The sequence below is a fragment of the Podarcis bocagei genome, assembly GCF_964188305.1.
Source record: "Podarcis bocagei genome assembly, chromosome: 12".
Taxonomy (NCBI): Eukaryota; Metazoa; Chordata; class Lepidosauria; order Squamata; family Lacertidae; genus Podarcis; species Podarcis bocagei.
In genome coordinates this window covers 62,409,161-62,436,267 of record NC_138137.1, presented here as the reverse complement: position 1 = coordinate 62,436,267, position 27,107 = coordinate 62,409,161, and the positions used below count along the sequence as shown (strand labels likewise).

At 55.9% G+C, this 27,107-nt stretch overlaps 2 protein-coding genes across 2 annotated transcripts; both read right to left on the bottom strand.

Annotated features, from left to right (window-relative positions):
• Positions 1 to 340: 340 nt before the first annotated feature.
• LOC308569917 (uncharacterized protein) lies at positions 341 to 4,084 on the bottom strand. The gene is made up of 3 exons (XM_081164172.1): positions 3,444 to 4,084; positions 2,301 to 3,172; positions 341 to 1,818 (listed from the first exon to the last, which is right to left on the bottom strand). The coding sequence occupies exons 2-3, from the start codon at positions 3,157 to 3,159 to the stop codon at positions 614 to 616; spliced, it is 2,064 nt and encodes a 687-aa protein (XP_081020298.1). The 5' UTR covers positions 3,160 to 3,172; positions 3,444 to 4,084; the 3' UTR covers positions 341 to 613.
• LOC308569472 (uncharacterized protein) lies at positions 3,440 to 26,826 on the bottom strand (the record flags this gene model as incomplete). The annotated part of the gene is made up of 10 exons (XM_081163394.1): positions 3,440 to 3,876; positions 4,857 to 4,949; positions 7,592 to 7,708; positions 8,392 to 8,512; positions 9,665 to 9,813; positions 10,931 to 11,119; positions 16,384 to 16,521; positions 21,046 to 21,160; positions 23,343 to 23,720; positions 26,773 to 26,826. The coding sequence occupies 10 exons, from the start codon at positions 26,824 to 26,826 to the stop codon at positions 3,440 to 3,442; spliced, it is 1,791 nt and encodes a 596-aa protein (XP_081019520.1).
• Between the last annotated feature and the right edge of the window lie 281 nt (positions 26,827 to 27,107).

Here is a 27,107-nt window from a genome sequence, read left to right as displayed (position 1 = left end):
ATAAAATATAACTGCAGTCATTTTTAATGATGTCCATGCCATCTTACACACAGTTTACTTACCAAGCAAAACTAAGTTATATTAATTTAACCAAGAAATCTTTTGAATTTCCAAGCCATTACAACTTTGTTGTAAAAGTCAGCACACCCTACTGTACTTGTCCCTTCACTGCGCCCCCCCCCCCCAGCCCTTGTGTTTCTTGTGCTCATTCACATCCTGCACCAAGCTCTGTTTCGCAAAGGGAACTGGGGGCCCCCTGCCCCCCCCCGATCCTGCTAGCCTCATTCATGACTGGGGAAACCTGAGAAATTTCACATTTAAGACACGCCCACCAAAGTCCTTTCAAGAAGAACGAGGATTTATTGAGGTCCAGGGTGAAAACTTGCTATTAAGCCAATTTTTATAAAAGGTTTATAAAAGGTCAAAACAGTGCAACCGGTAAGCAGGGGGATTTCACCGAGGGTGACCCCTGGACGCTGTCCCCCTGGGAAGTCACGGAAGAGAATTGTAACCTGAGTTAGCCTGAGTTCCTGTCCCCCCTTCTTGGCAGCACCCACAGGGTGGGGTGGGGAAGGCGGTGTCCTTGCACAACACACACAACGCACAGCGCCCCTCAGAGCTCCTCCCCCTGCCGCCTCTTCTCGAAGAATGCGCAGTAGGCCTCGCGGACGCCGTGCGCCTCCCCGGACCCTTCTTCCGCGTCCGAGAAGGCGTCCGCGTGGCCCTCAGCCGAGGGCAGGTCGGCATAGTCCATGCCTTCCTCCCAACCCTCCTGCATGGCCTCGTTGCGGCTCTCGCAGATGTTGTGCAGGATGCAGCAGGCGACGATGACCAGCGGGACGTTCTTCTCGGCCACGTCCAGGCGCTTGAGGAGGCAGCGCCAGCGGCCCTTGAGCCGCTCAAAGGCGTAGCTGACGGCCATGCGGCACTTACCCAGCAAGAGGTTGAAGCGCTGGCGGGGACCCTCCGGGGCCTCTGGGTAGGGCTTCATCAGCCACGGCCGCAGGGGGCAGGCAGGACCCCCCAGCAGGACGGGGCCCACGGCCACCCCCTCAATCTCCGTGGTGGTCTGGGGGCCAAAGGTGCCCTTCTCCATGCGCTCGAAGAGCGGGGAGCCCCACGGCAGGCCCGAGTCCTGCAGGCCGCCCGACCAGCCGGCGTAGACGTCCATGAAGCGCCCTGCGCTGTCGACCAGGGCCTGCAGCACCATGGAGACCAGCCCCTTGCCGTTGATGTAGGCCGAGGCGCCGTGGGGCGAGCACAGGATGGGGATGTGGGTCTCGTCCACGGCGCCAATGCAGTTGGGGAAGCCCAGCCGCTCAAAGCCCTCCATGACGGCCTGGGCGTCCCCCAGGTGGACCACGTGCTGCAGCAGGACGTCGTGGATGGCCTCGCACACCTCCATGACGATGACCGAGGCGGTCGACACGCCCACGCCAAACTGGTTGGCCACCGAGCGGTAGCTGTCCGAGGTGGCCAGCTTCCAGAGCGTGAGGGCCACGCGCTTGTCGACGGGGATGGCGGCCCGCATGTTGGTGTCCTCGCGCTGCAGCACCGGCCGCAGCCTCTCCACCAGCTCCAGCACCGCCTCCCGCGACATGCGGAAGTAGCGCACCCACTCGCCGTCATCGGCCGGCCCGGCCACCAGGTTGTCCCACCAGTCCGTCTTCTGCGTCTTGCTCCACACCGTCCGGTCGTTGGGGCGGTAGCTGGCCCCCAGCAGCACCCGTGCCATGGCGGCCCGCTGCCTCCTGCGCCGCAAGCGGAGGTCACGCATCCGCTTGGCAGAGGAGCTGGGGGCCTTCCCAGGGTGCCAGGCTGACGGGGTGGAAGGAAGAAAAAGAGAGGAGGCATGAGCTGCTTTCTAAATACAGTGGTACCTCGCGTTACAGACGCTTCAGGTTACAGACTCCGCTAACCCAGAAACAGTACCTTGGGTTAAGAACTTTGCTTCAGGATGAGAACAGAAATTGTGCAGCGGTGGGAGGCCCCATTAGCTAAAGTGGTGCTTCAGGTTAGGAAGTGAAATAAAAACATAAACATATAATCCCCTTTGACTCCCCCCTCCCCAATTGTGGATCTTAATATAATGATTTCCCCCTCTGCTCTAATTTTGTTGGTTTATCGGATGATAGAGGTTTTCCAGTTGTTTACTGGTCCTGTTTATATGATTTTGCAGTTTTTGTATATTGTGCTTCTGTGTTTAGTTTTACTACTTTGCTCTGGGATGGAAAACGCTCAATGAAGGGCAAGCTGTAAATACTGTGAAGAAATAAATAAACCAATAAGCAAATACTCACGCTGGGCGCTTCCTGGGGCTGCCACGCCAGCGGGGTTCTCCGTAGTAGTCATGCTGGCGATCTCTGACCAGAGGCTGCTGGTGGCTGAAAGCCCATTGATGGGGCTCAGCACCAGGTCCTGGCTCTGGCTGCGAGCGGCTGCCCGGCAGGACTCCACGACGAGGGAGGCGTCTGGGTCCTGCGGCCGCAGGGAGAAGTCCGCCAGCCGCAGGGTGGGCGAGTCCTCGTCTGGCCCCTCCAGCGGGCAGCCGGGCAGCCCCACAGCGTTGGCCGGGGGATCCTGGTCGGGGGTCGGCAGCTGGTAGCCAGGGAGGCCGGCCCCCTGGCGATACTGGCTTGTGAAGCGGCTCTGGAGGTGGAAGTCGGGGAGCGCCAGGGCATGGAGGTACGGATCCTGCTCCTGCAGCGTCAGGTCCCGCAAGTTGGGGTGCTGGGCAGGCAGGGCAAGCAGGAAGGGGGCTTCTCCCCCCTGGGGCTCCTCCCTGCGCCCCCTGCCCTTGCGCCCCCTCTGCTTGGTCCTGTTGACGCACACCTTGGGCACCACCAGCCCCCGGCTCATCAGCAGGAAGCGGTCCAGGAGGGCAAAGAAGGGCATGGTCTGGCGCGCCCGGTTGGAGTGCAGGTTCCCGTCCTGGATCTCCTTGAACCCCCTGCGCAGGTCCTTGGCCCGCTGGCGGCACTGCTCCAGGTTGCGGTGGAAGCCCATCTTCCGCATCTTGTCCGACAGCCGCTTGTACTGCACCTCGTTGCGATAGTTGTCAAAGAGCGCCGTCTGGACGCGGTCGTCCCCCCACAGCTCCACAAAGGCCTTGGTCTCCGAGGTGGTCCAATGGGCGGCCCTCTGGCGGACCTGCTCCATCGCGCGCTGGCGGCTGAGGGGTGAAACGGAGAGGGGGCAGTGAGGCAGAATGAAGGGGCTGGACGGGACCCCCCAGGGTCATCCAGGCCGACCCCCGGCAACGCGGGAATCTCAGCTCAAGCAGCCCTGAGAGATGGCCAGCCAAGCTCTGTGGAAAGACCTCCAAGGAAGGAGAGGCCACCATCTCATAAGGGAGACCCTTTTCAAAACCCGGAGAGGCCCGGAGGTGATCCCTGACTCCGTGACCATGGAGAATCCCTTCCCGCCAGTCCCAGGCTCCTCACCTGTAGAAGGTGGCATCCAGCTGCCCAAAGGGGGGGCAGCCCTCCTGCGCGCCTGGCTTCTGGTCTCTGGCCAGGAGGGCGGCGATCTTGCAGCTGCAGCCAAAGCACTTGAAAAGCTTTCCCAGGGCCAGCTGGGCGTGGATCCGGGCCGCCTCCTGCTCCTCATAGACAAAGTTGCTCTTGCAGTCGATGCAGGTGAAGACCCGCTCCAGGGAGTGGCTGCTCTGGTGGGCGGCCAGGCTGCTGTCGCTGCCAAAGAACTTTCCGCACTGCGGGCAGGGCAGCGCTCGCTCCCCAAAGTGGGTGCGCAGGACGTGGGAAATCAGGGCGTCCCGCTGGGGGAAAGTGCGGCCGCAGTCCTTGCAGCGGTGGGTGGCCGGCCCCTGGGGGCCCCCCCGCTGCTCCTCACGCTTGATGTGGGGCTTGGCGTCAGCTGGGGAAGGAGGAGAAAGGGCAGGTCAATACAGGTGAGAGACAGGAGTGCCAGCCACGCCCCCGCCTTGCCCCCACCTGCCCAGGACCCTTCAAGACAGGAGCTGAATGATCTGTGGCCTTTGGGGAAGGAAAACAGATGTATCTTAATACTTTTGAAACAAGATCTAGCTTGATTTCTGTTGTGTTTGCATCTATATGTTTGTAGTTGTGTTTGCACTGTCTGCTTTGACCCAGAGTGTCGTTTTAGGCCAACAAAGGAATAGTAACATGGCACAACGTCTATATGCCAGGGCTAGGAAAGAGGGTGGACCCCAAGCTAGGAAGCTCAAGGTTGCGGGGGGGGGGCTGGGGGAAGAAATAAAAGGTCCCCAAGGCAACCTTCCTCTATAAGTGATGGCTTTTTGCAGGTCGCCCAGTGACGCAACCTCTGTGAACATCTACTCTGCCCATTTCGCACCACCCCGTTTCAAGTCACAAAGGGGCACAAACAGCCTTGCTCTGGAGGGAGATAGAGACCCTCTGTGTCCCTGGAGAAACTCACCTGCAACCCAAGTAGCCCCCCCCTTGTGCTCCTCTGCCCCTCCCCCACCCTCAGGTTCCCTTTCTGGCCAGCCTGATTCACCCAGCGCCGCCCCCTCCCAGGAGGGCAGGGAGACACCCCCAGGGTGGAGAGGGGGCACACGCCCCATACCATCCAGCGGCACGCCTTGTACTGAGTCAGATGCTTGGCCCATCTCACCCAGGATGGCCTGCACTGACCGGCAGCAAAGGCTCTCCAGGGTTTCAGCAGGGCCTCTCTCCCAGCCCTTCCTGGAGAGGCCAGCGGGACTTGAACCCGGGACCTTCTTCCTGCAAGGCAGGGCCTTCCCACGGGGGGCCACCAAGTCCCAGCACCGTCCCAGTGGGGCCCCAGAGCTGCAACAGGCCTCCTGGCACCACCACTGCATGCTGCCTTGGAAGCCTTCTGGCGCCACTCACCCAGAGCCTTGGCTTTCTCGGGCTGAGTCTTGCTGCAGGGATGCTCCGCGCCTGGTCCTCTCCTGACCTCCAGCTGCCGCTTAGCCCCAGAAGCTGCACCCAGAGGAGAGAGTGGGAGAGCGAAGGAGAACGTCAGTAGCGCAAGGGAACCTTAGACGGTAGAGTCAAATTGCACCTGCCTGTTTTGAAGGACTAGGGGTGGAAAGAGGATTCCTGGAGCTACTATTAGTGTCCCTTAACAGCTTGGGACCCGTCTCCCTAGGAGATCGCCTGACCCCCCAGGTGCCGCTTGGATCAGAGGAACTGGCGCAGTTCCAGGTGCCACCAAAGACCTGTTCCGCCTCGGTCAGAACTTGATTGTCTAGTGCGGCAGCAGCTGACCTTTGGAACTCCCTGCCTATTGACACTGGGCAGCTGCTTGCCTTTTCCCCTTTCAGAACCTGCTAAAAAACATTCCTGTTTAGACAAGCCAACCAGGTGCTTAGAACGATGGCGCGAGTTTTAATTCTGCTTTTAGTCTAGTGTTATTTTCCCTTTTCAAACGTCTTAAATTATTGTTAATTTTTCTTTACGGTCATTTTATGGGCTTAACTTTTTTGTAAACTGCTTTGAAGTTTGCTTGCTTGCTTGCTTACAATCAAGCTATGTCTAAATTGAATGCTGGAGGAGTGAAGCCCAAGGTCTCCGAGGGGAATGAGTGCCTTTGCCACTGCAGGGGGCTGGGGGCAAGTCCTACCTTTGGGGGGAGGCGTGTAAGGGAAGCAGGAGAGAGTCACCCCTAAGGCACACAGGACAGGCCCTAACTCCCTGACGGAGCACTTGCTCTGTGCGTAAAAGGTCCCGTTAAACCCCCGGAGGCCTCTCCAGAAAAGGCTGAGGAAACACCCCACCCCGAGCCAGAAACCCTGGAGAGGCGTTGCTGGTGCAATTTGGGTGGATGTGCAAAATGGCCCTGGCTGCTGGGTCTGGGACTTCAGTTGCTCTTCCCCAAAATACTACTACTACTACTACTACTACTACTACTACTACTACTACTAATTTATTTACACCCTGCCCATCTGGCTGGGTTTCCCCAGCCACTCTGGGCGGCTTCCAACAAAACACTAAAATACAATAACCTGATAAACATTGGTATCTGAAGAAGTGTGCATGCACATGAAAGCTCATACCAAGAACTAACTTAGTTGGTCTTTAAGGTGCTACTGGAAGGAATTTTTTTATTCTGATAAACATTAAAAGCTTCCCTAAACAGGGCTGCCTTCAGATGTCTTCTAAAAGTCTGGTAGTTGTTGTTCTCTTTGACATCTGAAGGGAGGGCGTTCCACAGGGCGGGTGCCACCACCGAGAAGGCCCTCTGCCTGGTTCCCTGTAACTTGGCTTCTCACAGTGAGGGAACCACCAGAAGACCCTCAGAGCTGGACCTCAGTGTCCGGGCAGAACGATGGGGGTGGAGACGCTCCTTCAGGTATACTGGTCCGAGGCCGTTTAGGGCTTTAAAGGTCAGCACCAACACTTTGAATTGTGCTCAGAAACGTACTGGGAGCCAGTGTAGGTCTTTCAAGACCGGTGTTATGTGGTCTCGGCGGCCGCTCCCAGTCCCCAGTCTAGCTGCCGCATTCTGGATTAGTTGCAGTTTCCGGGTCACCTTCAAAGGTAGCCCCACGTAGAGCGCATTGCAGTAGTCCAAGCGGGAGATAACTAGAGCATGCACCACTCTGGCAAGACAGTCTGTGGGCAGGAAGGGTCTCATCCTGCATACCAGGTGGAGTTGCCCTGGACACAGAATTGACCTGCACCTCCATGGACAGCTGTGAGTCCAGAATGACTCCCAGGCTGCACACCTGGTCCTTCAGGGTCACAGTTACCCCATTCAGGACCAGAGAGTCCTCACACCTGCCCGCCTCCTATCCCCCAAAAACAGTACTTCTGTCTTGTCAGGATTCAGCCTCAATCTGTTAGCCGCCATCCATCCTCCAACCGCCTCCAGACATCTGGTTTGTGTTCAGGATGCCGGCTGGGGGGGGGGGCTGTCTGAAGCAGCTCAAAGCCACAGGCTCTGGCACGATCCGTCCTCCCTCCCTTTCTGCCAAGAAGGTGTGTTTGTGCATTGGTGGGTCTAAAGCCAAGGCGGCCGTCAGCACTGCGTGTGGAGTATGGCATATTGAGCCGGATCCCGCTGTGTTTCTGGATCTCTTCCTCGGTTGCTGCAAGGAGGAAGAAACTCCGAAGCTCAGCCGGACATCACTGATGGTCGCAGCAGGATGGGCATGACAGCAAAACGCTGCCAGGGATTGCTGCCTGCCAGTGTAGGCAATCCTGAGCTCCAAAGGCCAACGTAAAGCAGCTTTCTCTGCTCACTGCTGGTCCTGGATAAGAGGCCACGCCTCAGGGGTGGAGTAACCCTGGGGGTAAGACCCCCCCCCAGACTCCATGCCACCCCCCGACTTGCCTGCCTGTCAGTGAGCTTCTCCTGCAGATGCACAAAGGAGACAGGAGCTCCGGAAAAGGATTCGCACTCGCTGCTCTCCATAGCCAGCCCAACCCACATGCGCACCAGGATCTGTCCCCTTCAGGTCGCCAACTGATGCCAACTGAGAAGCATTGGGTTCAGCAGTGGCCACATTTGCTGCTCACGAAGTTGCAGAGTTTGAAGGGACCCCCAAGGGTCATCCAGCCCAACCCCCTTCAAGGCAGGACTCAGTCAGGACCGTCAGCCCTTGAGGGGCCTCACTCACCTGGGCTGGGCACTCGGGGAGCCTCTTCCGGCTTTTCCTCCATGGGGGCCTCAGAAGGAGGGGCCTCCCCTCGCTCCATCCGGCCCAAGACCTCTGGCTGGGGGTCACGGGCAGGGGCTGCATGCGAGGAGAGAAAGTGGGAAAGTCACCCCCTGCGGGAAAGACTTGGGCGCCACAAGGGGGAGCCAAGGGCCTGAAGGGGGCAGATGTGGGGCGGATGTGGCATGTCTGGAGGAGCAAGAAAGCAGCAGGGGGAGGGCCCCTAACTGGTCTCCCCAGAGGAGATCTGCCTCAGGCCTTCCTGGCCACGGAGAAAGAGGTTGGACGTAGACGCAGAGTCGGAAGGGATCGCCAAGGGACATCTAGCCGAGGAGCCTGGTGGCTGGATCAGAGCAGGGCCCCATCCAGCCCAGCCCCCTGGGTCTCAGAGAGCAGGGAAGGCAACAGCCCTCCTCCCAGGAAGACTGCCGTAGGACATGGAGGCTCCACCTCATGGTCACAGCTGGGGAGGCCATGTGCCTCAGCCCCCTTTACGTCACGTAGCCGCCCTCAGAGACGCTGCCCAAGTCAGGCCAGGCTTAGGTGGAGAGGCCTCAGGGGGAGGGAGGACACAGAGCCTTCAGCTGGTGATGATGGGGCAAGCCAGCACTTCAAGGGATCCAGTGGATCACCGGTGAAACTTGTCTGATTTGACTTGAAGGGTCCACCATCACCCCCACCCCACCTTCCGGGGTGTCCTGGGGCCAGCGGCTGCGACCCTCCCCCCCTTCCCCAGGGGGCTGTCCGAGGGGGACCCTCACCCAGCGAGGCCACCAGGTGGTGGTTCTCCTTCATCACGTCCCAGTAGAGGGCCTTCTGCCAGGCCGTCAGCTGGGTCCACTCTTCAGGCGAGAAGTAGACAGCCACGTCCTCAAACGTCACCTGGAAGGAAAGCAGGCCGCATTCTGCTCGGTGTCAAGGGAGCCAGCACCCTTTGCCCACCCCCTGAAAACCAGCCTCTTCCAGAGGAGGGGGGAGAACGTGGCAGCTCAGAGCTTGGGCTGAGCGTCCCCAAACATCCGGAGCGAGGCAGAGCGCACTGAGAGAGGGGTCCCCCCCCCAGGGGAGGAAGCGCAGCGGCAGGACAGCCAAGGCAGCTCTCCTGCAAAGACCCCACGCCAAGAGGGGAGGGCGCAACGCACAAAAAGAGAAAGGCACAGAGAAGTCCCACCCGCCCAGGTGCCGGCCGTGGGAGAGGCCAGCAGCCCCAATCCTGCTCCCTGTGTCCCCAGCAGTGCCTCCCGCTCTGCCCTGCCCTGCCCTGGACGGAAGAGCAAGAGACGGGGCTGCAAGATCAGGCCAAAGGGAGCCCCTCTAGCCAGCCTCCTCTTCTCAGCAGGAAAAACTCCCCAAAGAACCTAGGAGTCCAGATAGACTGCTTCTGGCCCTGGAGGCTCCATCAGAAGAGAGGAAGAGCCCTGCAGAGTCAGGCCAGGGGCAGGTCTAGTCCAGGATTCTGTTCTCACAGGGGCCGGCCGGGGGCCCATTATGGGAAACCCACAAGAGTCTCCTTCTCCCCTCCGGTGGCTTCCAGCAACTGGCAAGGGAGTGGTGTTGTTGTTTAGTCCTTCAGTCGTGTCCAACTCTTCATGACCAGAGCACGCCAGGCCCTGCTGCCTTCCACTGTCTCCCTCATGTTTGTAGCTTCGAGAACACTGTCCCACCATCTCGTCCTCTGTCGTCCCCTTCTCCTTGCACCCTCCATCTTTCCCAGCATCAGGGTCTTTTCCAGGGAGTCTTCTCTTCTCATGAGGTGGCCAAAGTCTTGGAGCCTCAGCTTCAGAATCCGTCCTTCCAGTGACCACTCAGGGCTGATTTCCTCCAGAATGGAGAGGTTGGATCTTCTTGCAGTCCATGGGACTCTCAAGGGTCTCCTCCAGCACCAGAATTCAAAAGCATCCATTCTTCGGCGATCAGCCTTCTTGATGGTCCAGCTCTCCCTTCCATACAAGGGACATCTCTTGGCAAGGGGTATCTCTTGCTTATTCCCCCTCCCTCCTGCCCAGGACCCCACTGCCCACTCCCTCTGCTCACCTGAGCGGCCCGCGGAGGGCTCTGGGCGGCCTGCTCCTGCTCCAGGAGCTCCAGGACTCGTTGGTGCCAGCACTCCCAGGTGCAGAGGAACCGCCAGGCCCCAGGCGGCTCTGGAGGGCGGGGGGACATCCAGGGGGGGCCTTTGCAGCCTAGAGAGCAAGCGGAGACAGGGTTGAGCAAAACAGTGGTGGAGCTTTTTGTCTGCAAAACCAACACTGCCAACTTTGGATTTCCCCGGACATTTCGCTGATTTTTGCCCAGACAGAGTTTGTGACTTCAGTATTCTGGCTTTGTCCAGGAAATTCCGGACGTCTAGGAACCCCAAGTGGAGAGAGAGGGCAGCTCTGAGGAGTCATTTCTTCTGTAAGATTTTCACAGTTAGAAAGGAAGAAGCTTGACCAAAAAAAGAGACAAAACAATACTTTACCAGTAAGAGGAACTCATAACTTTGGAAAAGCTAAAACAACAGACGCAAAGCAGATTAAAACTCCCACTGGCTTCCTGAACATCTGGGCAGGCTTATCTAAAACAGGGATGTTTTTCAACAGGCACCGAAAGGAGTGCAGCGAAAGCGCTTGCTGGAAGTCAACAGGCAGGGAGTTCCAAAGTGTACAAGATCGAGTTCTGACAAGGGCGGAGCAGGCAGGATGGGGCTCTGCAGTGGAGCCAGCGCTGCCCAGTGAGGGGCTCGGGCAGGGAAGCAGGCGTCCACTTTGGTCCAGGATTGCTCCAAGACGCTTCCATTTCATTCATTTATTTATTTCATAAAAATTATACACCACTTTATTGTAAAAAAAATCCAGACCCTCAGAATGTATATTTTATACTTTATTTTGGAACATTTTAATGTAGGTTGTAAACCGTTTTGAAGGTTTTTTGCTACAAATAAAAAGTGCTTATACAGCCGTACCTTGGTTTTCTAACAGCTTAGTTCTTGAACGTTTTGGCTCCCAAATGCCGCAAACCTGGAAGTGTCTGTTCCGGTTTGGGAACTATATGGGGCTTCTGCAGCCAATCCGAAGCCGCGCTTTGGTTTCCAAATGTTTTGGAAGTTGAACGGACTTCCGGAATGGGTTCCGTTTGATTTCCAAAGTACGACTTTGTTGTTTTATATTTATTATATATAAATATAATTTCCCCCCGACAGGGACTCAAGGTGGCTTACAGATATATAGAAGCAGTGTGGGCGGCTCTGATCTGAGGAATGGCTTTTCCCTGTTGCCCCTTACATGCAGCCCAGGCTCCAAGGAGACCCCCAAGTGGTACCTGGGCTGCTGATGGCGGAGGAGGGTTCGTCCTGCGCAGGGGGGCCAGCGACGGCTGCCTCTCTCTCGCCAGGGGGCTCCCCGGCGTACGTGTCTCCCTCCATCGCCCAGTCGGCCTCCCCTTGTTCCTGCTCGTCCTCCTCCTCCTCCTCAAGGTCACAGGCGGCTGCCTCTTTGGGGGGTGCCGAGTCTGCCAGGAGGAAGAAGCCGGGTCAGCCGCGCTCAAAATTCCCCAGCCCCCTCCACCTTTCTTAATCAGGTGAGCAGAAGAGCTTCTTTGCTGCATTTATCTCCCAAGGAGCACGTGGTTCATGCCCCTCCTGAGTTAACCCCTACAACGACCCTGTGAGGTAGGCCAAGAGGCTGCGACTGACGCCAAGGTCACCTGGCTAGACTTGGGACGGAGTGGGGATTCGAACCCTGATCTCCCAGGTCCTCGTCCAATACTCTCACCACTGCCCCACACTGCCTTCCTGGAGTTCTTCTGCTATGGGGAAGCTTATAAATGAAGTCGCCAAATAAATATGGGGAAAGCAAAATGTCACTTAGAAAAGGATCTGAAATATTCTCCTTGAAGCTTGAGTTTTGGGTTTTATTTTGTTCTGGATGGTTTTATTTGATGTTTCAACGTGTTGTAAAGCACTTTGAGATTTTTTCTTTAAAATATAAAATGGTACAGAAATTGGGGGGGGGGTGGGATTCACAGATTAAAAAAATGATGCCTAGACATTCCATTGTGGTCCCCACAACTGAGGTTTAAGGTACCATTTGGCGATTAGCTTACATATCTGAGTTTCTAACCCTGGGGGTCAACGCCTGCAGCCTGAACCAAAGAGTGACCAGCTAGCAGCCTTCTGGGTCTCTGCAACCCCCACCCACCTGGCTCTCCCTCCAGCACATGGCGTCTCCTTTTCCTGCAGGTGTGGCAGCCGAGAGATCCGCCAGGCGACACTTCTCTGTAAGCAGCGTGGCACAGTGGTTAGCAGGCCAGGCTGGGAGAGACCAGGCTTCAAATCCCCCCTTGGCCAGGCTGGGGGTGACCTTGAGTCCAGTCCCTGCCTCTCAGCCAGACCTCCCTCGCAGGGTCATTGTGAGGAGACAATGGGGGGGGGGAGGAGACCTCTATGCACCACCTTGACCTCCCTGAGGAAAAGTGGGGTGCAAATGGAATAAACCACCAAACAAATGGGGGGCTCCAACCAGCAGTATGTTTCCAAAGAGAGAGGTGCTGGGGCAGAAGCTCATCCACAAGCCACACGCTTTGCCTTGACTTAGAAGCCTTGGGGCTTCTAAAATGTAACATCCAAAAGATTTTATTCCAGAAAGTGATCAATAAATAAGTGTCCAACCTTCTAACTGCTGCTAAGATTACAACAGTTATAAATTCGGGGAGCACACCTCCTGCTATATCCAAACACATTGAGAAAACAAGGTCCTGAGTAATTATGATTTAGCTAGCTTATTACAAAAGAAAGTGTGCAAACCAGCCTAACAGGTTCATGGGGGGGGGGGGAATGGGTATGGGGGGAGGAACAGTTTGGGAAAACGAGCTCAAGGATCACGTCCAACCTAAGGCGGCTTTCCGTCTGCTGTCACCGCATCTCTTTGTGCTCTTTGGTTTATTAAGAAATGATTTATACATAAAAAGAAAGAAAATAAATGAGAAGTCCCATGTGGTGTGGGGGGGGGGGACTCTTCCCAGTTACTCCGCAGAGAAGGGAGGTTCCTGCCTGCCCCCCAACCAGGCACTTTGCACAGCATAACCTGCCCCCAAGAGGTTCTTCCCATGGAAAATGAGGGCATTTTGAAGCTGACATCCCTAGCCGCTCCCCACTCCCCCTTTGGGGTGCCAGGACTCAACTCCACACTTGAGTGTGTGCAGGCCGACTCCACAGGGTTTTTTCCTAAGACACAAGCTTGCCCATGCGCAAAGAGCAGCCATCCTCTGAGACCCAGAGCAGAGGCCATTATTCTGCCGCTGTCACCTCTGTCTCTGCACAGGAAGGTCTCTGTGGTGCTGCAAATCTGGAAAGGCCAGCGGAGTCTGGAGAAGGGTGCGCCAGAGTTGGCACGGCACTCCGGGAAGCACTGGGGCCACAGTTCCTGCACTGCAGGGGGCTGGACTGGATGACCCTCAGGGTCCCTTGCAGCTCTCCAAGCCTATGACTCTGGGCCCCTGAGGAAATGAACACCTGCAGCTGAGCTGACATTGGCACCCAAGAGCCCCCCCCCGCTCAAAGTGGTCCAGGCCGGGCAACCGGAGATGCCCAGGTGCTCCTCAAAGAGCACCCAAGAGCCCCCTCACAGCTCTCCCAGACTGGCAGCCCAGGGCCAGAGCGCTTGTCCTGATGCCAGAGATGGACAAAGGGGCATCTGAGTCGCCTGCAACCCCCCCCCCCCGCGTGCTTCGTGATAAAAGCCATGTGACTGTCACCAGATTGCACCGCAAGGAAGCCAAGAGCCTCCCCTTCGAGGGCTGCAGTAAGCGCAGTGCTGCAAGGGGTGTGTGTGTGTGTGTGTGTGTGTGTGTGTGTGTGTGTGTCTTCTGTCCTGACTCACTCCTGACTCAGGGCTGCTGAGTCTCATTCCCCTCTCTGCTCCACAGCCTGAGTTTGAGGTGCGACTCCTCCTCCTCCGCTGACGCCTCCAGAGATGAGGAGAGGCTCCGTTCTGCGCGTCCTGCAAAGTCATCCTCGTGAGGCGGGGGGAGCCCCAGAACCCCCAAAGAGCCCCCAAAGGGGGACCCTCCCTCCCTGCCTCTGGCCCTGGAGTTCCATGAGGACGCAAGGGAAGCTTGCAGGATGAGGCCAGGGGCACGTCTGCTCCAGCCTCCTCTGCCCTCGGGGGCCACAAGAAGGGCCTGAGTAGCACAGGACCCGCTCCCCCCCCCCTGGGATTCCCCTGGCTGGGAGGCAGAGCACAGCCATCCTGGGAGGAGTCGCCCACAGCCCTCTTCTCCTCCAGGGATTTGCTTAAGCTGCTTTCAAGCCACCAGGCCAGAGGTCCTCACCGGCTCCTGCAGGAGGGAGTTCCACAGTTTAGCTGGGTGCCATGCCAAAGAGGAATGTGGAGCTGCTGCGTAAAAATGGGGTGGATAAGTGACTGCGGCGCAGAGGGAGGCGTCTCGGCCTGGCTCCTGGCAGTGCCAGGGCTTGGACGTGGCCCTCTGCCTCCCCCACAACCACTATCCAGACCCAGACTGTCCCAGCAAATCTGCCCCCTCAGTGCCAACTTCAGCAGCTCTCACCTGGGCAGCAAAAGCCCCTGGGAGGAAGAGGAGGAGGAGGAGGCAGCCCCCCCCCAACAAACCTCCGCTTGTTCTGGGCTGCTTTATCCCAAAGGTGTCTGGCCTGGCAAGCTCTGCTCCTCAAACGCGCCTGGAGGAAGGCCGGTGCCAGGGTGCAGCAGGTAAAACCCCTTCCGACTTGGCTCCCAAAGGTGTTCCTTGGCCTCTGGGAGCCTGGCTCCCATCCAGGCGGGTTCCACGTTGGCGGTGCTTGCATTCCCTTTCCGAAAGAGAAGGCCGGGAGCAGCTGTCCCCATTGATTCATTGCACTTATATCCTACCTGTGTCTGCAAGGAGCTCAAGGCCGCGTGCAGAGTTCTCCTTCCTCCCACTAGATCCCCACAGCAACCCTGAAAGGTAGGCTGGGCTGAGAGGCAATGACTGGCTTCTAAAGGAACCCCCAGGGAGCTTCACGGCCAAGCGGGGATTCGAACCCAGGTCTCTCCCAGGTCCTGGCCTGGCATTCTAATCACTGGGCCACGCTGGCACCTGATCAAGAATGGCCGGCCAACGGGAAGCCAAAGGGAGGCAGGTTTATGCTGCCGGGGAGGGAGAAAGATTACCGAAGGCAGGCAGAAGTCTCTCTCGCCCCACTCTTAAAATCCTAGGGCCCGATGGGGCCTTCCAGCAAAACTGAACACTGAAGATGCAGGACAGATCAAAGAGGGCAATTCTTCACACAGTGGAACTCACTGCCACCAGAAGTACTGATGGCTACCAAACTAGACAGGATTGAAAGAGGACTGGACAAATTCATGGCGACAAGGCTAGGCATGAGGACTACAACCTCTGCTGTCAGAGGCCAGTTGGTGAGAATCATTGGGAGTTGGGCAGGGGGAAGAATCATAGAATCTTAGACTAGGAAGGGACCCCAGGGGTCATCTAGTCCAACCCCCTGAAATGCAGGAATCTCAGCTAAAGCATCCAGGGAAGATGGCCAGCCAACCTCTGCTGAAACACCTCAAGGAAGGAGAGTCCACCGCCTCTCGTGGGAGTCAGTTCTACTGCCAAACAGCTCTTACTGTCAGAATTTTTTTCTGAAGGTTTAGTTGGCATCTCCTTTCTTGTAACTTGAAGCCATGGGTTCGAGTCCTGCCCTCCAGAGCAGGAGAAAACAAGCAGGCTCCCTCTTCCCTGTTACAGCCCTGAAGATATTTAAAGATGGCTCCCATATCTCCTCTTTTCCAGGCTTAACATACCCAACTCCTTCAACTGTTCCTCATCAGGCTTAGTTTCCAGACCCTTGATCATGTTGGCTGCCCTCTTCTGCCCACTTCCCAGCTGGTCAACATCCTTCTTAAACTGTGATGCCCAGAACTGGACACAGGATTCCAGGTGTGGTCTGACCAAGGCAGAAGAGAGCAGGACTATGACTTCCCTTGATCTGGACACTAGACCTCTGTGGATGCAGCCTAGAATAGTGTCAGCTTTTTTTGCTGCTGATCACACTGTGGACTCATGTCAAGCTTGTGGTCCACCAAGACCCCTAGATCCTTTTCAAGTGTACTGCTAGTACGCCAGGTGTCCCCCATCCTATATTTGTGCATCTGGTTCTTCCTGCCTAAGTGCAGAACCTTGCATTTGTCCCTAGTGAAATTCATTTCTCCAATCTGTTAAGGTCATTTTGAATTCTGATTCTGTCTTCTGCAGCATTACCCACCTCTACCAGTTTGGTGTCATCTGCAAATTTGTTGAGCATCCCCTCAATTCCTTCATCCAAGTCATTTAGAAAAATGTTAAACAACCACTTGCCCAGGACAGAACCCTGCGGCACCCCACTTGTCACTTTTCCCCAGGATGACGAAGAACCATTCATGAGTCCTCTTTGGGTTCAATCAGTCAACCTGCTACAAATCCACCTAACAGTTACCTTGTTCAACCCACATTTTACCAGTTCCCTCGCAAGAATATCATGGGGGACTTTGTCCAAAGCCTCACTGAAATAAAGATACACTCTGTCCACAGCATTCCCCTGATCCACCAAGTCTGTAATTCCATCAAAAGAAAAAAAGAAATCAGATTGGTCTGGCATGACTTATTTATGAGAAACCCATTCTGGGCCTTAGTAATCACAGCATCCTTTTCTAAATGCTCACAGGCCAAATGTTGAATTATCTATTCTAGGACCTTCCCTGGTATTGATGTCAAGCTCACCGGTCGGTAGTTACCTGGGTCTTCCTTTCCCCCGTTTTGGAAGATGTGGACATTTTCCTGCCTCCAGTCTGTAGGGACGTCACACGGCTGCTGCTGCTGTGACCTTCCTGCCCTTCTGTGGGCTTCTTCCCACTGAGACATGTGGCTGGCACCTGTGAGAAGGGGAGGCTGGACATTTAACTTACGCTCTGAACTGCCCTGTAATCTTACCTCGGGTTAAGAACTTAATTCGTTCCGGAGGTCCGTTCTTAACCTGAAACTTTTCTTAACCTGCTGCCACACTGCCGGAGCACGATTTCTGTTCTCATCCTGAAGCAAAGTTCTTAACCCGAGGTACTATTTCTGGGTTAAGGGAGTCTGTAGCCTGAAGCGTATGTAACCCGAGGTACCACTGTAAATTTAATAAATATGAATGATAATGTGGGCATCTGTCTGTCTCGAGACAGAATGAAGTGTTCCAAGAAGTCAAGCAAGCAGCACTGTAGTGACCTCCCTGGGGCCCTGTGCATGGAAGTCCTGGGCTGCCCAAACCCCGGAGTCGGCCTGGCTGATGGGGTCCCAAAGAAAGCAGAGCAAGGTGTGGGGCCCCAGCTGGGCTGCAGGAGTTGCTGGAAGGAGGCATGCCAGGCACCACCCAACTGTCTTAGGGACTCCCCTCCGGAGGCTGACTGTACATGGGGCAAATGTTGCTGCTGCAGGCCAGGCCTTTGCTACGCCAGCACCTTCCATACCTTTTGGGCTTCGCAGAATCGTAGACTTGGAAGGGACCCCAGGGGCCATCTAGCCCAGCCCCTTGCAGTGCAGGAATCCCTTGTGGGCCGCACACTTTTCTCTGCTTTGGCTGGAGGTGAAGCTCCTTCTGAAGTCAAAGCAGCGGCACTCCTTCCCTGGGACACGTGAAGCCTCTGGAGGAGTCAAGCGAGGAGGGGCTCGGAGGCTCCATCCCCAGTGACTCACGCGCTCCTTTGGCAGCGCCAGCGGAAGCCACTCAGAAGGTGTGAGCACACCCGCAGTCGGCCCTCTTTCTCGGGGCGCAGCTTCTGCACCTCTCTCTTTATGCAACCCACCACAAGGCATTTCTCAATGCAGGTAAATCCCGCAAGAAAGTCATGGGGCGTTTTCAGTCCTCCTCCTGCAAGGGATTCCAGGGCATCTGGAAGGAAGCTCTAGAAAGGGGGGTGGGGGGGTTTCACAGCACTTCCAAATCCTGATAGGATGCATCACTTTGCGCGCATGCCCAGGTGCCTGATGAGCATGTCCATGCACACACAGCGAGGGCCGCGCATCAGCCTGAAGCAGGGAAGGGCCTCTTCCCCAGCCTGCAAATTCCCCAGGATGACTTCCATGCTGGGCGTTTAATGTCACAAAGCTCAGCTGCAGCACTGAAAGAGACTGCCTGGAGGAAGCGCCCCAAAGGGGGGAACCAACCTGCCCCGGTTTGCTCTTGACAGAGAGGCCTTTCCTCCAAGGATGAAGGGGGGCTGCCTGGGTCCCAAAGGAGAAGCCATCGCTCGGGGGGGGGGAGGGAATTCCCTTTGGCTCCCCTTGCAGAGTTCAGCTTGGGAGAGGAGGGTCAGCCCAGAGGCTGCTGCGGGCGGAAGAGGCTGTGTTGGGGGGGGGGCAGCTGCTTCTGCCAGTTCTTCTGCTCTGCTCCTCTTGTATGGGGCCCTGGGCTGCTTTTTCATAGAATTGTAGAGTTGGAAGTGACCCTGAGGGTCATCTAGTCCAACCCCCTGCAATGCAGGAATCTCAGCTCAAGAATCCCTCACGGACGGCGACCCAACCTGTTGGGGGAACCTCCGAGGAAGGAGGGAGTCCGTCCCACTGCCAAACAGCTCTGACCGGCTGACAGAGAAGCACTCCACAAAGGGAAATATCAGACTTTGGCTTTGGGCCACACAAGGATTCTGCATCCCACTGGATGAGACGGGGGGCTGGATGATGTCCAGAGATGCCCAGGACAGGTGAAGCCCCACCCCGGCCCCTTCCCTTCCCACGCTCTTTCCCATGCACCTCCCCTCTCCCTTCACCATCCACCGTGCCCACCCCCCGCCGGCCGACCCACTCACCCCTTTCCTTTCTGAGGGGCTGGCTGCCCGTTCCACCCCTAGCAGCCTTCAGAGCTCTGCTTCCATCCGCCTGCCCGCCTGCCTCTTCCTCCTCTCCCTTATAGCTTTCCCACCTGGGGAGCAAGGTCACACCTGCCCTTATTCACCCCACATCCTTGAGCAACCACCAGGATGTGTGAACCTGCCAGCATCAGTCACCAGGCAGTGAGTCACCAGAAATCTCTGCCTCCAGCCACGCCAGGCAAACGTCCCCAAAGTGCCAAGCCCTTTATTTGCGGGTTTTCCAATGTGCCTGACCACGCAGGCAAAAAAGAGTCATCATGGCTAGTGGCCAGTGAGAGCCCTGTCCTCTGTGGATTGGTCCAGTGCTCTTCTAAAGCCATCCAGGGTGGTGGCCATCCCTGCCTCCTGAGGCGGAGAGTTCCACAGATTCACTGGACAGCGTGAAGGACTTTCTTCATCTGTCCTGGATCTCCCAATGTTCCACTTGGGTGTCCACGATTACTTATGTGACGAGAGACAGAAAAACTTTCCTCTCTCCACTTTCCCCAGGACACACATCATTTTTTAAACCGCTATCATGTTGCCTCTCTGTTTCCTATTCTCTAAACTGAAAAGTCCCAAATGCTGCGACCTTCCTTCGTAGGGAAGGTGGACCAAACATCTGACATGGCGTGTGATGCTTTCCTTAAGACGCCCACGGAGGCCCGGCTGTCCTCAGCAGACATTCAAGCCCAGCCTCCTGGCCTGAAAACAGGGCGCAAAAGCCCCGAGCTGCCCAGGCTCCTTCCATGTGGAAGCCAGAGCGCAGTCGGGCCTCCGGCCCCTCGAGACCTCTTGCCTTGGGCCATGGCGTCTCCCAAGGGGCCACGAACGGGCAGTCGGGCCAAGCTCCCAGGAGGGGGCAAAGAACGCCCTGCCTTCCAGGGTGAGGGAGGAAGCCAGGCCCCTCCAGTCCCTCCGCAAGGAAGAGAAGGCCGTCTCCATGGCAACCGGCCTGGGTCCTGGCCTGGACCATGGCGGGAACCCAGCGCTTGTCAGGCCTGGAAGCCAAATCCGTGCAGAGTCCGGCCTCCCTTGGGCACCTGGCGGAAGATCTGGGGCACGTCCGCAAAGCAGATTCAATCCACATTCACCCTGCGGAACCAAAACATGGATTTGACTCCTTCCAGGCCCAAAGGGAGTGCCAAAAGGAGAGGCCAAGGTCTTCCATTTCTCTTTAGCAACCGGGTTCAGAGGGGCTAAAAGAAGATGACGACCCTCCAATGTAGGACAGAGGGAGGCAGAAGGGGAGAAGAAGGGGAATCCTCCTTTCTTGCTCCACCTCCAGAGCACCAAAAGTCTCTCCAAGCAGCTGCTCCCTTGTGACTCCGAATGCATATTTCCCCCCCGAGGTATCCTAAGACACCTGGACTGCGCAAAAGATAGTCAGAATTTAAAAGCTAAGTAGTAGAGCTGGAAGGCTCGGTCAGTCAGCACTCAAATAAAGGGGCGCACAAAAGCCACCAAATAAAGAAACCCACAAATCTAAGTATTGAGTGACACATGTCGGCAACTGGTCGCCCCCGCCAACGAGAGACAGGCCCTGTGCCTCATAAAGACGACCCAAGAGTACAAAAGAAGCACATTGCAAGCGTACCTTTGTGTAAGGTGAGGGGGGGGGCTTGTGCCTCCTGCACACCTTCACCCAGCAAGGTGGACACCCTGACACTCCATGTGTGTGTGTGTGAAGGGAGCCACTAAACTCGGGTTGAGCACTTTGTGGACGGGGCTGATGGCCCCAAATGGTCGCCAGCCCTGCTCTGCACTCAGCCCAAGTTCAGACCCCACCATCCAGCTTTTAGAACGTCTTCAATTATTCTTATTCTTTCCTACTGATAATTTTATTTTTCTCTCTTTCTTGTAAACTGCTTTGAATTTGTTTTGTTTTTTTAACTATCAAGCGGTGCATATATTTTATAAATTTTATAAATAAATCGCCCACGTTGAAGGACTTTGTCCAACTCAAGAAGGGGGGGAATGACATTGCAACTCCCCACCCTTGGAAATCTGTAGAAATAGTAAAATCCCCCTTAAAACTAAGGGAAGTGTATATCAGAAGAGCCAGGATGGGTCTGTGAAAACAGGTCACAGGTGCCTTATTTGGTTCCCCCTTTTTTGGTTACAATCACACATAACACGCCCCCCTTTCACTATAAATTAAATACAATATTCTTTTGATTTTAAATATAGTGTGGGGGTTGGGATGTGTGTGGGGATCTTAGAGTTGGCTAAAGAGGGACTGTCAAAGAGGCCATTCCTCCTCCTTCCCATTCGTGTCCCCCCCCCCCCCGCCCTGCAACCGCCACACCTTAACTTCCCCACTAAGGAGAGATATATTCAAATGGGCATCCAATTTACCCTCCTCTCTGATCCACTCCCTGCTCTTCCTGGACCCATTTTAGTGGCCAGACTGCCTGTCAGCAAAACTTTACTGACACTTTGCTAGTCTGTGTGTCTGTGCAGAGCGGAGGCCTCGGACCCTGAGCTCTTCACGCAGAAGACACCCCCAGCTCTCCCCCCAAAAAAGCTATCTTTGATAAAGAGAGAAAAGAGGGGCGTCCTCACCCAGTGGGGCCACTGGCTTGCGATTTTCCAGCATCACCTCCCTCTGCGTTCGGACCCCTTCTGCCATCCTTTTGCGCCTCCCGCGGGAAAACAGGTCTGAGTGTCCTTGAGGCTCCTGCAAGATAGAATCACAGAACTGAAGAGTCGGCGGGGTCCCAGGGTCATCCAGTCCAACCCCCTACGAGGCAGGAACCCCCAGCAGGCACAGCGACCAGCACCCCACATTCTGCAACTGGGCTGCAAAAGACAGCCTGCTCTAATCCGCTGAACTGGAATGGTTACCGGGGCCACATAATCTCTGCTCTGCACTTGTAAGAATTCAGTCTTGTAGTGTGGCAGCGCCCACACTGTGGAACTCCCTGCCTCTTGACGCCAGGCAGGCGCCTGCTAAAGACATCATTGTTTAGACAAGCCTCCCTAGATGCTTAGGAAGCTGATGCGAGCTTGAATCTGTTTCCAATTATTGCCATTTTAACTTTTTGAAAGTTTTCCATTGTTATTTTTCCTTATGGATAATTTTGCTTTATCTTTTTGTAAAACACTTTGAGAGTTTTCTTTTCTTTTCTTTTAACAATGAAGCGCTGTATAAATTTTATGAAATACAGCGGTGCCTCGCAAGACAAAAAGAATCCGTTCTGTGATTCTCTTCGTCTAGCGTTTTTTTCGTCTTGCGAAGCAAGCCCATTGAAGGATTAGCGCTATTAGCGCTATTAGCGGCTTATCTGCTGATCGGATCAGCTGATTAGCGGCTTAGAAAAAGGGGGGGAGGAAAAAAATCAGTAGGAACTCGCAAGACATTGTCATCTTGCGAAGCATGCCCATAGGAAATTCGTTTTGCGAAGCACCTCCAAAATGGAAAACTCTTTCGTCTAGCGAGTTTTCCGTCTTGCGAGGCATTCGTCTTGCGGGGCACCACTGTAAATAAAATGAATAAAGAAACTGAGCAGCGGCCACCCTAAGCCACCCCCTCCTTCATGTGAGGTTTATCCTCTCCCCACCCCTTTCTTCCTCTCCCAACTTACTCCTGCTCCAAAAGGTCAAGCGGCATCCTGATAGCAGACGAAGGGGAAATGCTCACAAAAAGCCTGCCCTTCTATGCCAGACTGATTTCAAAATAGCCAACCACCTCTCCTTATAAATGCAACAATACAGATTTAGCAGGCACAAACAATCCAGCTCCCAGGAGACACGATCTCGGGGGTGCCCCCAAAATGGCACTTGAACTCGCATCTTTCAAGGTCACCGCTGCTGGCAAAGGCCGGGGGGGGGGCTGACTTGCGAGGGGGGGATGGGCCAGCAAAAGGGCCTCTGACATGGGGGACACCCCAGATCACAACCCTCCCCTCTACTTTTAAGGGGCTCTTTGCAAACTGAAGTCTTTGGTGTGAACCTGCAAATGCCAGCATCCCGACTGAAGGCATCTTCCAGTTGCAAACTCAGATTTGTCCCACGTAATGAGTCAGGTGTGGCCCTGCAGGCAGAGGGGCGCCTGGGTCAGGAGAGAGATTTGTTCTCTTCAGGTGGGCAAAAGGGACCCGCTTGCCACGCAAAGGCCTCAGCTAGGTTGTTCTACTCTCTCTCTCACGCCTTTTTATGCCAAATCAGTTAAGTCCTGCACCCCATCTCCTGGCACATGCAAGGGATTCCTCGGGACCTGGGTGCGAACTCTGCCCGCCCCTTGTGCCCTTGGCCCGCCTGCCTGGAAGAATGTCAAAATCCACTTGCAGGCTGAGATCCACGACTGGCCAGAGAGAGATGTGGAAGTGTTCGCAGGGCAGGAAGAGAAGCCCGGCCAGATTGGGGGGGGGGGGAGGGCTCGGCCACATCTCCCCCCCCCCCCGCACTCTGAGGAGGCTGTGCAAGAGATGAGCTCCGCTTCTTCAGCCCGGGATGCAGCAGCAGCAGCAGCAGCAGCAGGCAGGTGCCCAGCCGCCCCGGCGGGTGAAACGGGGGGGGGGGGTCGCCCGGCAGCCGCGGACCCGCCCCCTCCTCCCTCCCCCCGGCGGCGGCTGTCACGGGCTCGCTGCGCCGGCGCCCTTGGGGTGGGGGCATGGCATGGGGGGGCTGCTGCCCTCCTCCTGCGCCCCCCGCCCGGCTCTCCGTCGGCGGCGACCCAGCCGGGATCGGGGCCGCCTTTGTTCCGAGGCCGCCCCCGCCCGCGACACCCCCGGGGGGAGGGAGGGAGGGGAGGGGTCGTGGCGGGGGGGGGTCAAGCCCCAGGGTGGGGGGGTCACCCGGGCTGGGTGGGGAGGGGGCGCCCCCCTTGCGCCATCCCGGGGGGGGCGGAGGGGACCCACCTGGGGAGGGATCGGCCAGCCCCCTCCTGGCCCGGGCGGCGGCGGCGGCGGCGGCGTCTCCCGTCCCGTCTTCCCGGGGAGGTCGCAGTCACGCTCCTTGGCCGCGCAGGCCCCGCCCCCGCCGCGGTGCACGGCGGGACTTGGAGTCCTGCCCCGGGAGACCCGGAGCAAGGAGGCTGACCCTCGTGCTGCTGCTCCGGAGCCCGAGGAGTCCGGCCTGCAGAGGCCAAGGCCGGCCAGGGAGCCGGGATCTTCCGCTGGCTGCTCGCCGCCGGGAGAGGCATTTGCAGGGCTGGAGGTCTTTGTTGTTGCTGAGTCGCCTGGATGGCTCGTGCACCCCAGGTAGTGAGTGGGGTTGCTGACCTGGAGCCAGGCATCCTGGAGAGGGAAGTCCAATGGGCCTTAGAAAGGACTGCCAATAACAAGGCCAGTGGAAGTGAGGGTATTCCAACTGAACTGTTTAAAATTTTAAAAGATGATGCTGTGAAGGTGCTACACTCAATATGCAGTGGCGTAGCGTGGGGGGTGCCAGGGGTGCCGGCCGCACCGGGCGCAACATCTGGGGGGGGGGGCGCACTCGCTGCCTCCGGAGTCGCCGAAGAGCCTCGGGCGCAGGCTGTAGCGGAGCCGCATGTCTCGCGGAACCGACAAGCTGTGCACGCGTCCGGGCTGAAGGCGCCCGGTAGGCAGCGGCTCTCAGCGCTCGCCGCGGAGGACGCGCCAGGCAGCCCCTCCTCACAGCCCCGCCTCCGCCGGTGCTGCTGCAGCTGCTGGGCCGTTGCATTTTCCTCGCCTCTCTGCCCCCCTCCTCGTCCGAGCAAGCGGCGTCGTTTGGGCGGCAGCGCCAGCGGCAACTCGCAGGTTAGGGGTTAGGGGGGCGCAAATTACTTGCCTTGCCCCGGGTTAGGGGGCGCAAATTACTTGCCTTGCCCCGGGTGCTGACAACTCACGCTACGCCGCTGTCAATATGCCAGCAAGTTTGGAAAACTCAGCAGTGGCCAGAGGATTGGAGAAGATCAGTCTACATCCCAATCCCAAAGAAGGGCAGTGCCAAAGAATGCTCCAACTACCACACAATTGCACTCATTTCACACCCTAGCAAGGTTATGCTTAAAATTCTACAAGGAAGGCCGAGTATGTGGACCGAGAACTCCCAGAAGTGCAAGCTGGATTTAGAAGAGGCAGAGGAACCAGAGACCAAATTGCAAACATGCGCTGGATTATGGAGAAAGCTAGAGAGTTCCAGAAAGACATCTACTTCTGCTTCATTGACTATGCAAAAGCCTTTGACTGTGTCGACCACAGCAAACTATGGCAAGTTCTTAAAGAAATGGGAGTGCCTGATCACCTCATCTGTCTCCTGAGAAATCTCTATGTGGGACAAGAAGCTACAGTTACAACTGGATATGGAACAACTGATTGGTTCAAAATTGGGAAAGAAGTACGGCAAGGCTGTATATTGTCTCCCTGCTTATTTAACTTATATGCAGAATTCATCATGCAAAAGGCTGGGCTGGATGAATCCCAAGACGGAATTAAGATTGCTGGAAGAAATATCAACAACCTCAGATATGCAGATGACTCAACCTTGATGGCAGAAAGTGAGGAGGAATTAAAGAACCTTTTAATGAGGGTGAAATAGGAGAGCACAAAATATGGTCTGAAGCTCAACATCAAAAAAACGAAGATCATGGCCACTGGGCCCATCACCTCCTGGCAAATAAAAGGGGAAGAAACGGAGGCAGTGAGAGATTTTACTTTCTTGGGCTCCATGATCACTGCAGATGGTGACAGCAGCCACGAAATTAAAAGACGCCTGCTTCTTGGGAGAAAAGCAATGAAAAACCTAGATAGCATCTTAAAAAGCAGAGACATCACCTTGCAAACAAAGGTCCGTATAGTTAAAGCTATGGTTTTCCCAGTAGTGATGTATGGAAGTGAGAGCTGGACCATAAAGAAGGCTGATCGCCGAAGAATGGATGCTTTTGAATTCTGGTGCTGGAGGAGACTCTTGAGAGTCCCATGGACTGCAAGAAGATCCAACCTCTCCATTCTGAAGGAAATCAGCCCTGAGTGCTCACTGGAAGGACAGATACTGAAGCTGAGGCTCCAGTACTTTGGCCACCTCATGAGAAGAGAAGACTCCCTGGAAAAGACCCTGATGTTGGGAAAGATGGAGGGCACAAGGAGAAGGGGATGACAGAGGACGAGATGGTGGGACAGTGTTCTCGAAGCTACCAGCATGAGTTTGACCAATCTGCAGGAGGCAGTGGAAGACAGGAGTGCCTGGCGTGATCTGGTCCAGGGGGTCACGAAGAGGCACACACGACTAAACAACAACAACAATAATGTTCATAAGTGTACCAACCAAGCACATACATAGATCAGCACAGGAAGCCCAACCTGGAACAATTTTGATTCCCAAGATGAGCAAATGTTTTCTCTGCAAGGTGAAAGTGGGAAACCTCCCCATTGTCTCTTTCCTCACAAATCCTGTCTTAAGAGCACATTTAAGATACGAATAGGGTGTGAGCCTGTGACCTGGCCCAGGAACTAAGTATTTATCATTACAAAAGACTGGCCAGGCTTCCCAGTCCAACCAAGTAACCTGCCAGACAGGAGATAAACAATGACAGAAGAAAAACATTCAAATTTCTGTTTTAGACCCGCCTTTTCTGTGATGTATGTATGATGCTTCTGGGGGTGGTCTTGATTTACAGGGTGGCAATTTCAAAAGTCCATATAAGGCCTTGCGCACCATTGTTCTGGGTTCCTCCTCCTTTCCTGTGTGTGAGAGGAGCCCCCTGTTGCAACAGCTTTAATAAAGATCAGGCTTACTAGCTGCTTTGCTTCTCAATATTCTCTGCTTGGCCTCTGTTATTTTCTCCTACCGATAGGGAACCTAATGTAAGGACTCTATATGGGCTCTTGGGTACCCCATAAGGGAAAAGGGCAATTTTTGTTTACAACACCGCCGGGCCCGGCTGGACATGGAGGCCTCTGGAGCCGCTTCCCACAAGAAGACAGGGGCCAGAAAGGCTTCCGAGCCAGTCTCAGGGAAAGTCTCCCTCCGGAGCAGGGCATCTGCCCCCCAAGCGCTTGCCGCCTTCCTGGATGGACACCACCAAGAGGAGCCATTGTTAGGAGTTTCTTCAACCCGCACTAGGAATGGGGGTCTTCCCACAGCGGCCATCCTTCTCTTGTGATCTTGTGTGCTCATTGACACAAGAATGGGAGAATAGCCTGTCCAATAGCCTCTTCTCCCAGTGGCCAACTGGGTGCCTGTGGGAAACCAGCGAGCTGAACAGGAGCCCCAGACCCTCTCCCCTCCTGGGGTTTCCACCAACTGGGATGCAAAGCATAGCTGCCTGACTGTGGAGGCAGGGCAGAGCCGTCCTGGCCAGGAGCCTTCAAATGGACATGAACTTGCCCAAAGCCACCCAAGTTGGTGGCCACCACTGCCTCCTGGAGGAACGAGTTCCATCGTTGGTAAGTATGTGCTGTGTGAAGAAGGACATTCTTCTATTTCCTGAATTTCCCAAAATTCAGCTCCACTGCATGCCCACAGGTTCTAGTGCAATGAGAGAAGGGGGAACATGGATCCATTCTCCATGCCGTGCAACATTTTATCAACTTCTCCCACGTCTCTTCTCACTCGCTTGTTCTCTAAGCTAAAAAGTCCCAAATGCTGCAACCCAGCAGCTGCAGGAAAGCATGAGGAGAGGCTGACCGGGGGCCTGGAGGCCTCCTCATCCTGAATCAGGG